This window comes from Ciona intestinalis, chromosome 2 (assembly GCF_000224145.3).
Source record: "Ciona intestinalis chromosome 2, KH, whole genome shotgun sequence".
Classification (NCBI taxonomy): Eukaryota; Metazoa; Chordata; class Ascidiacea; order Phlebobranchia; family Cionidae; genus Ciona; species Ciona intestinalis.
This window is the reverse complement of record NC_020167.2, coordinates 7261109-7271685: the sequence shown is the minus strand read 5'-3', so window position 1 is coordinate 7271685 and position 10577 is coordinate 7261109. Positions and strand designations below refer to the sequence as shown.

The window sequence follows — 10577 nt, the reverse complement described above, 5'->3', positions numbered from 1 at the left end:
TGTGGGCGTATGTGTCCTTGGGCAAGACACTTAACGGCAATTGCTCCAACCCAGTGGTCACTAATGGGTTGTCTAAATTATTAGCCATACATACAAAAAAAAATGAAAAAATTCAAAAAAAAATAATCACCCACAAAGCAACATACATGGTAACTCGTAAGCTGACACGAGGTGTATTAAAACCCGTGTTATAACGACTGTCGTTTTCCGGCCACACGAGGATAAAATAAGTTACATACAAGTTACATACATATGTAATTAAGCAATTAAAACAAGGTATAAAAGCACTAAAAAAAAAGAACATTTAATTTATAATATTCTTTCACTTACACGATGGACCTCATGATTATATTGTAGTTGTTATACAGCTCAAGATTTTTTGCCAAGTCCTTAGGTGTAGGAGGGTGCTTTGTAAAATATTTATCATCTTTGGTCTCAGCTCTGCCCATAGAACGTGGCTTTCTATATCGTAGTTGGAAACTTGATGGGATATTTTTACCGAGCGATTTTGGTGCAAAGTTTACAATGTGCAATCCTTGTCTTATAAAGTTTGACATTTTATGTTTTAATTTATTCCGTTTACACAATTCCTATATAAATCTGATAGAAACTGATATGATAATTTCTGCTTTATAAAATACAATCAAAAAACGGTAATAATAAACATTGGTTAATTTAAAATAAATAAATGTTCGAGAAAAACAAACTGCTTATCTTAAATCATTAACTCTTTTTACAAATCGAAAATAAGTTGAAGACAGGTCTAATTTTATCTACACATCACAATTTAAAACTGTGCTACCCTACCGGTAAAGAAATACGCCCCTGTCGCTGTCGATGGAATTTAATCGATTCAAACTATCTACAAAATATAAACAGAATAAACGAAAAACACGTTTTTCGCGCACGAGCGACAACTTTGTTTATGGTGCACAATAGATAACGCATTGAAACCTGATTTCACTGTTGTATATTGGAAGCTATACATTGAATTAAAATAAATATAAAACAATTGGAAGTACTTTACCATGTTTTTTTTACATGGTAAAGAGAAAACGGCGGTAGCTGTAAGATACGGTTCGTCGAACAAGACTTTCGGGATATTTTTATAGCCTGGATTATATTTAGCGTGTACTCATGTTGAATTCAGGCGTTTCTGAAATGATTACAACTAAAAAAGGAATATTAAATACAGTATTTTGCCGAAGCAAGCAACAATACGGTGGCTATTTCTTGGCCGTCCTAGTTCACGAAAGAATTTATACCCCATGGATAAATTCGAATGGGGTAATAAACCCATTGGTCAGTTGGTCATAAATTCCTGAGGGAAAACGACAAGAGTGGTCATAACCTCATAACAAACACCCCGCTAAAATTTGTAAAACTATTGACGATATTTTATACCTGCGGCTATGCTTTGCCGGATAAAGAGTGCTTCGCTTGGCTGCCCAACAAGATTACTAACTCAACTGAGCACAAGTTACACTGAATAGGAAATGATAGTTTGCCTGTAGACGGAAATCAAATTCTCACAGCGGGATATTGGAGTTGTGTTTTACGGAAGGCTAAAACGGCGCCGTAAATGATAGCCAGGAATACCAGTAATATTGCTCTATCCGCCAGTGAGGGTTTTACGTCATCAAGAAGTAGCTGTAAATACAATCTTCTATGCCAGGCAGCCAGCATAGTGTGATTAGAATTGGCTGTAACTTCACTGCAATGAAGGTTGGGTAATAATACAGTACAGTGGTAATTTTAGACGTTTTAAACAAAGTAATTGACTCTGAATTTAGTTTGACCCGGGGTTAGAGCGTAGTGACGTCACTAGAGTCGGTGTGCATATGACGTCATCAAAATGCTGAAACGTAACCCGTCATCCGCGTCGGAGACGAGCACAGAAACTTTAACACCGGATTCTTTTACCCTCGACATTTTGCCAGGAAAGGCTCGAGACAGCGGTGACGTCACGAATACAGGAAATGACGTCACGGATTCAGAATCCATATCGTCCAGCTATGACGTCACGGATTCGGCTGATTGCGTAGTTGAAACGTCATCAGCAATGAACCTGAGGAGAATGCAGTCGTTCGGTGAGAATGAATCCTATAGGTCTATATAAACCGAATTAGATAATTTCTGGTTTTTAAAAATTATCGACATTCTCCCAATAAAAAGACTAACCAGTTTTGACGCCAAGCTTATAAATCTTGTTTTCTATACGATCACGGTGTATCTACACCAAACATGGAGTATCTACACCAAACATGGAGTATCTACACCAAACATTATGGAAGATAAGAAAGAAAAAAAATAATTTACCATTTATAATAAAATTTGAAATATTGTATCAGACCGTCGATCTAGTTCCTCTTCGTCCTCTTCCTTGTTATCAACTTACGACAACCACGATGACGTCATTGATGACGTCACTCAGCAACCAGACGAGAACAACTCCCCTCAAATGTCGGATACACCAAAACAGGATACGACTCAATACAAACGTGGGAATGGTCGAGTGAACGCCAATGCTCTGAAAGAAATGAGACAGAATTTGCGACCGATCAAACCAGGTTTATTATATAGAATTGTGGGACAAGATGGATAACTTTACCAAATATTATCCAAGTATTTAGATCGTGTTTTAAACAATTAACAACGGTCAATAGGAGTCGTGATGATACGGTTTTTTAATTCTTTAAATGTTATTTGTTTACTAGCAAATGGGACGAGTAAATAGTATGCAAAGGTGTCCCATCTTCCTCGCCCTACTATACATTATTGTGGAGCAAGATGGATACCTTAAGCACAAAATATAACGTATATTTACAACGTCGATTACTCATTTTGGCCTCGTTAGAATATTGTTATAATTCTCTACAAATGTTTTTTGTTTACCACCAAATTGAGAAATGAAAACGTGAACCACTCTATATACCCCAAACTACTATAGAAGGTTTCTGAGCAAATGCATAAGAGGGATGTTATTTTTTACCGGCCCCTTTTTTAACTAGCAACGCCGTGAAATCCCAATGATTTAAAATGCGTTATTGTGCTTATAGTGGGAAATGGACCAACCGTTGCCTATATATCCCATACTTCCTGGCGTGCCTTGTCACTACGGACCTCATCCATATTAAATCTACTTATTGGCGCAATCTAATACAGGTATAAAACCACCCCGTATTCGCATTACAAGCCCAGCTGCTGAATGGGCGGCTAAAAGGAAAAACAAAGCTATTTACAACATTAATCGGGATTTGACCAACAAAATCAAAGGCGGTTGGAAAATAAGACAAGCTATAGCTAATCTTAAACCGTAAGTATAGAAAGTATTGGGCTGTATACGCATTATTGGAATCAAAATGTCAATATGATCGTTGGTTTAGCAGCCGTGCTTTTATTTCACAATTTTACTCGAGCAGTTTTTACCCTTATAGCGTCTGTTAACGGCTGTCGTTTTAGTTGCTTCTAATCTCCTTTCTCTTTGTTGTTTTTAATCTTAGTTACTGTTTTCAAGCAGATAAAAAAAATATATTTTTTATATAAAGTTGTGAAATATAGAATCGTTTAAACAGATTTTGTTAATCGGTTTATTCGGCGAATCACTCAACCAAGCGCCCGCTGTCAAGAGTGTATTAACGCCGTTGCATATTTAAACCTATTATTTGTTCATCACCATTGTGTGTGGGTTAATATAGACTATAGAGCTAAACAATTTACACTTATACATGCAGTAACTTTCGGCCACAATAGCGGTAGTGTCTTCTCTTGGAGACAAATTACATTTAAAGTCCCCGCTGTCAAAAGTGTATTAACGCTGGATAGTTAAACCATTAACTTCTGCATCACCCTTGCGTGGGTTGCTATAGAGCTAAACTACTTACCTTTAAACAGGAACCAGAGCGTCAACTCCTTGTTTCTTGAAACTGTTGCGTCAGGGGCTGCGCGAGAAGTGAGGGCGATTTTCTCACTTGCAAAGATCGACAATTCCATCGGTTTTGAACCTAACTGTGTAAACCAACACGAGAAGTCGGCCCTGCTGCTTGCTATTGAGAATAACGATATTGACATGTGCGAATTATTGCTGGAACATAAGGTTGCTGGCATTTACTTAATGAATGAATGAATGAATGAATGAATGAATGAATGTATGAATAAATGAATGAATGAATGAATGAATGAATGAATGAATAAATGCGAATGAACGAACGAACGAACGAACGAACGAACGAACGAACGAACGAACGAACGAACGAACGAACGAACGAACGAACGAAAGAACGAACGAATAAATGCATGAATGAATGTGGCCTATTTATTATCGTGTGGCAGGGCATCACCAGTTGTTATGACGCGGGTGTTCTGTTTTATACACCTAATCCCAGCTTGCGAGTTACGTCGTATATTTACCTTTGTAGGCGATCGTCTTTTTGATAAACATAACGAGAGTTAAAGAATTAAGTGCCATGGAAAACCCAGTACCATAGTTTAGTCTGAGCATATAACAGCATTAACGAGAAATACGGGCGGTATGGAATATCATGTGCTAACGGTATCCATTTTACCCCACCACAGTACTAATTGTTTAAAATTATAGGTTGTGCTTCGAGATTCCTTATTCCATGCAATCGAGTTAAACTTTCTTGCTGGTGTTGAAACTATCTTAAAACACAACGCTTCGATTGATGCACGAATAGTTGGGGAAAGTTCATATTTCTTGGCGGGAATCACACCCATGATACTAGCAGCTTATAACAACAATTATGAGATCTTAAAACTTTTGAACAAGTTTGGTCACGAACTAAAGGTAACATAGTACGATTATTTTATAATCGCGTTAAATGCTGACAAGCATATGCTACATATATGCCCAAGAAACCGTATACAACTCGCTATATTCAGTTTGTGTTTTTGTGCCAATTTTAATTTAGTTAAAAATCGCGTTATATAGTAGGCAGGGAGAAGACGGGACACCTTATGCGCATTATATCAAAATATTCTGATCGGGTTTTAAACAATTAACAACAGTCTATTGGAGTCGCATGGACAGTGGCGCAGCCAGAGGGGGTGTTTAGGGGGTGACGACTCCTCTCCTTTTAAACCCCCAAAAAACTAAAAAAAATTAAAAAAGATTTCTTTTTGAAATTTTTTTGATTACCCTCCCCCCCCCCTTATCTTTTTCTGGCTCCACCACTGCGCACCGATACGGTTTTATAATTCTTTGAGTGTTCTTTGTTTACTACTAAATGAGAAAAGAAATTGGAATGTAAATGTGTCCCATCTTCCCCCACCCTACTATATTATGGTAACTGTAGCACCGAAATGAAGTTAGTTTTTCGTCCCCCAATGACGGTTGTTAATTGTTTAAACACGATCCGGATATTTGAATATTGCCAAAGTGACGTAAACTAAATAAAAAATAAAAACGACAGGAGTCTGTTGATTGGTGGGATGGAATCCACTTCGCTTGGGAATCAGCCAATGAGAGGCAAATGATTTGCAAAGCGAAGGCGAGCCCTGCGTATATTACTTTGATGTACGAGGTAAGAAATTCAACCAGTATTCTGCATACTTGTAATAAAGGAGGCTCATTTCCAGTCGAGAATAATGTTCTTGTGCCGTGTCCTTGAAGAATGAATGAATGTAACTCAATTATGCTCGCTTGGCCGAAAAAGAACAGTCGTTATAACACGGGTGTTCTGTTTCCAACACTTCGTCCCTGCTGAAGAGTTGTCACAAATGTAACTTACATATCCTCACATGGCGGGGAAACAACATTATGACATGTGTTCTCGTTATGACATGTGTTCTGTTTCATACAACTTTTGCTCGCTTACGAGTTAAGAGACGCTATACACCTTGAAATATATGGGAAGTATAGATATGCTGGTACATGGCCTACAAAATATATTTGAGTAAGCAATGGCTGGCATAGAATTACAGTAATAGCTAAACGAGCCACTCTGTCAAATACAAACTTCCCCTTACAGCTCGGTCGTATTAAACCCATGGAATATTGCATAGACATGGTCAAACACCTTCGCAAAAACGCGTGCATTGAACACGAGTTTAGTGACTTTTACAACGAACTTGAAACGCAGGTGGAAACGTTTATGTGCAACATACTTGACCAGGTAAGGTCTATTATGTGGGGTAAGATGGCCTATGTTTCACACTATTTTATCGTCTTATGTGGCAGTAAACAAATAATATTTACAGAACAGTATAACCATATAGTAACCTAACAATACGCTAACGAGACCACGTGACCACTATTGGCGCATGAGTGCACAGTTATACTTCTCACTTCAGTATACAACTAAAAGGGCGTTGTTAATTGTTTAAAATACGATCGGGATATTTGGATATATTGTGCGCTAAAGGTGTCCTATCTTACCCCACAGTAATAGATATATACTTTGTCAATAGGTACGGTCCTCAGAAGAGTTAGCTTGCTTGTTCAAATACGATTTTGTGCCAATGTCGAGTGACAAGGAATCATTTAAACAAGTATTTAATGGCGACGGTTCATTAGCGAGAAGGAAACTTGAATGCAGGCTGATGTTACTGGATCAAACCAGCGATATCCGGCTTGTGAAGTTCGTCACCCACCATAATTCACAAGTACGTACCAAGTTATGATAATGGGAACGTTGGATGGTGCGTGGACCGATATTACTTTTTGGATCGCTTCAAATTTAAAAACATTGTTTGTCGTAACTCAAGCATACGCTTTTCCACTAGTAGACACATTTATAGCATGATAAAATATATACCCTAACTAAACAGTATTTAAAGTATAATGCACAAAACACGATTTTTCTGGTAAGTTTAATACAAATAGTAAATGGCTAACACTGTTTCTATTTTATTCTATTCTTTGTGGGTGAGGTTCTGCAGCGTGGCACACTATATGAGTCCTAGGATTTAAGCCAAGATTGACCCATTACCCCAATATTGTATATGCACATTCTATTCTATGTGGGTGAGGTTTTAGAACAGGGTATATGCTATATGCTGGGCTAAGAATTTCAATATGGGCTCATTACCCCAACACCCTGGGTGCTATACCGCATGGATCTCACTGTATATTGGATCCTGTCACTTCCCCGAAGAGACGAAATGCACTAATACTACTTACCATTGCAGCTTGCCCTCGCATACATGAAGTACAGATACACCCCATTCCTCAGAAGTGGACACATCATTCTTCGATCGTTGCTTCAAGTTTTTATTGGGCTTCTTTTCCCATTGTGGTCGCTCGTGTACGTAATAGCTCCAGCATCCAAGATTGGAAGTAAGATAACGAAGATAATATTTTCCAGTTATAGTACTGTGGGGGAAGATAGGATAACTTTAGCACATAATATCCGAATATCTTGATCATGTTTTAAACAATTATCAACGGTTTATGGAAATTTCATCCTATGGATGAGGTCCTATTACGACGAGGCATGTCATGGAGTCCTAGAATTTAGGCTAGAGTAACATGAGTTTTCATTCTTAACTCGTAAGTGTGCACAAGGTCTATGGAACAGCAGAACATGTTATAGCGTCTGTCATTTTCCAGCCACGCGGGAATAAAGCAAGTTACATTCATTCAGTTACATTTATACTAACGTTTCTTACCTATAGAAAAACGACTTTTCATTCCAGGTTTCATCACTTTACCCGCTGTATCATTCGAATGTCACATAATGTCTGACGTCATGTTTATCTTTATTTTGATCGGAAACATCATCAGCAAATCAGTTTCGACTCATTACTTGGGTAAGATATAAGTTTTGCTTCATTTATTAAACTTATCTTCGTTGCTTCACTTGATGAATATAAACAATATTTAGAGTACTTTGGTGTAAAAGAAACTTTCAATTTGCAACTTACCGAAGTTCCTTACGGTTTGTAACGTTTGTTACCACACCCTTACATGCTACATAACAACTGACTGCAACTAACTTGAATAAACTGCGCTGATGTAGTAAAGTAAACTAAAGTCAGCACCAACGATAACTACATTGCGGCATGCGCACTACAGACGCGCAGCGTTCATTCAATCAATTGCGCCAAAAACCTGCGTTCCTCAAGCGATTGCCACTCGCGTGTACACCGTCAATTTTAATTTGCGAATGGAGTTTTGTTTTATTCTATGGAGAAGCACTCTATTAATTTATGCCAACTAAGTTACACAACCGAAATGTACCGTCTTTGTAATATATTGCATTGTGGGGTAGAACGGGACACCTTCTGTATACAATATCTAATTATCCTGATCGTGTTTTAAACGATTATCAACAGTCTATGGGAGTCGTGAGGACACAGTAAAGTTTATAGTTTGTTTTTCGTTTACTATCAAATGGGACGGAAAATAGATTGAAAAAGTGTCCCGTCACCCCCACCTTGCTGTATAGAGTCAATATCTAATACACAGTATTGTCCTATCAGGTGCTCCGCCTACAGCATTGGAATGGCTGACCCTGTTATGGATTATAGGGAAATGGGTTCAAGAGGCACAGGAGTGCTTTAATAGAGGATGGAACAGCTATTTTGGAGATTGGTGGAATTACAATGACTTGTGGCATTTATTGCTCTTCAGTGTTGCCATTGTATTTCGGTATGTTTGTGGTTGCTAACTTGTTATTATGAGAATTTGGTTTAATTAATTTTAATGAGTTATATTTTTTAAACCAGCATAAAACATGTAAACTGTTGCATATCCAGTTAGTTTGGGTTCGTGCACGAAACCGTGTAATAACAAAGGTGTTCTGGTATCTTACATATACATGTATATAGTTGGTTGGGGTAAGGTGGTCCATGTTTGCATTCTTTTTTTTTAACCCATTTGGTAGTAAACAAACAATATTTACAGAATTATATAACCATACCCTCACGACACTAAAAGAGCGTTGTTAATAATTGTTATGAACACGTTTAGGAAATATGGGATATTATGTGCTAACGACATTCATCTTATCCCATGGTACAGAACATACATTGTAATCGGCTGTCGTGTCATGCGTAGAAATAATAAAAACAAAGTCCTATACGCATTCAGTACACTATAGTGATGTATTCACTTAGAAATTTACTTTATACTTCTACAGATGCGTTGATTACACCATGTACCACGGTGACGAAATTCATGCGAATTCTACTCACGTTCTGCGCACCGAATGGAGTGCTTACGAACCAAGAATAATATCAGAAGGGTTGCTGTCTTGGGCTTATGTCTTTATATTTCTACGTTTACTAAGTTTAACAAGATCGAACAGAAACTTAGGCCCCCTACAAGTATCGCTGGCGCGCATGATCGTCGACGTCGTTCAATTTCTATGCATTTTCGGACTTGTGATGTTTGCCTTTGCTTTAGGCCTCAGTGAACTGTATTGGTTCTATGGGACAAATGAAAGCAAAGTTATGCTGTGTGGAAACGGGACTTCTGCCTCGGAGTGCGTGCAACATTCGTCACCGTTTTCAAGCATAGGCTGCTCCCTGCAGGATTTATTCTGGGCGCTTTTCGGGCACATCGATATCGCAGTGCTGTCTTTATCAGGGAAGCACCAGTTCACTGAAATTGTCGGGCGTTCATTGGTCGCTACATATCACGTTGTTGCTATAATCGTAATGTTAAACATGTTGATTGCGATGATGTCAAAATCATATGAGAGAACAAGCGAAAATGAGGAGATCGAATGGAAATTCCACCGAACAGCAATGTGGATTCGTTTCATTCGGAGAGAAGTGATTCGTCCCCCGCCCATGAATGTGTTTCCGAACCCGCACAGATGTTCGGAAAACTTCGAGAGAATTCGAAACGCCTGTTTCGGAGGAGCCCCGCCGAAACTCGATAATGAAGAAGAGGAAGAAATATTGATGGAGGAACAGCATGAACTTGTTCAACAGAAACTGATACGTCGATATAAGTTCAAATGCTTAATCAACCAGTATTAATTCTATATTGGTGAGGTCCTTGAGGACGCGCAAGGTTTGGGCCAGAATTGGCGCATTACCCGAACACCCTTGTGCGTCCGAAATTAATTCTTGATAAATTGAAATGCTTAATCAACCAATACTGAATCTGTACCATATATAGGTAAGGTGCTAATAAGGATACACCAAGGTGACCTGAGATGTAGGGCACAGTTGACCCAACACCCTTGTGCGTCATAAGTGACGCGTTCACGAAAGTGAAAACCTCTATTCTTGTTTTGAAACCAATACTGATAAACAAGCGATAACAACCTATAGCACACCAATGCGTTTGTAAAAATCAAATTTCATTAGTCGGGCTACATATAGATGGAAGCCGTTGGCACATATTTCCTACTCTTATTTTAACAATGGCCTTTTACAGTCGCGACAATACGGTTATGTGATTCCTTGGTCATCCATGGGGCAACAAAATGAACACATGGACCATCTTACCCCAACCTGCTATAAAAAAAATAATTGATTTTTAAAAGACTGCCCGTCGCCACTGTTTTAATATACAAACTTGTACTACTAAAAATTAGAAAACATATGTAACGTGCACTAATTCACTTACTTATTTCTATTCTTCAATTATAATATCATCAGGT

At 38.2% G+C, this 10577-nt stretch overlaps 2 protein-coding genes across 3 annotated transcripts in view; one reads left to right on the top strand and one right to left on the bottom strand.

The window, feature by feature from the left end:
• The window catches only part of LOC100182539 (28S ribosomal protein S26, mitochondrial-like), a 3302-nt gene extending 2581 nt beyond the window's left edge, over positions 1-721 (bottom strand). The window contains exon 1 of one of the 2 annotated variants that reach the window (XM_018817457.1): positions 331-721. In XM_018817457.1, coding sequence (XP_018673002.1) covers positions 331-557 — 227 coding nt within the window. In that variant the 5' untranslated portion in view covers positions 558-721. The remainder of the gene's footprint in view (positions 1-330) is intronic. The other variant, XM_002132137.4, reaches the window with a different exon arrangement.
• The window catches only part of LOC100186522 (short transient receptor potential channel 4-like), a 20579-nt gene extending 10002 nt beyond the window's left edge, over positions 1-10577 (top strand). The window contains exons 2-13 of the mRNA XM_002127189.4: positions 1794-2090; positions 2352-2570; positions 3166-3316; positions 3895-4096; positions 4598-4807; positions 5433-5543; positions 5991-6134; positions 6430-6624; positions 7150-7297; positions 7657-7770; positions 8443-8611; positions 9102-10577. Of these exons, the coding sequence (XP_002127225.1) occupies positions 1856-2090; positions 2352-2570; positions 3166-3316; positions 3895-4096; positions 4598-4807; positions 5433-5543; positions 5991-6134; positions 6430-6624; positions 7150-7297; positions 7657-7770; positions 8443-8611; positions 9102-9948 (2745 nt within the window). The 5' untranslated portion in view covers positions 1794-1855 and the 3' untranslated portion in view covers positions 9949-10577. The remainder of the gene's footprint in view (positions 1-1793; positions 2091-2351; positions 2571-3165; positions 3317-3894; positions 4097-4597; positions 4808-5432; positions 5544-5990; positions 6135-6429; positions 6625-7149; positions 7298-7656; positions 7771-8442; positions 8612-9101) is intronic.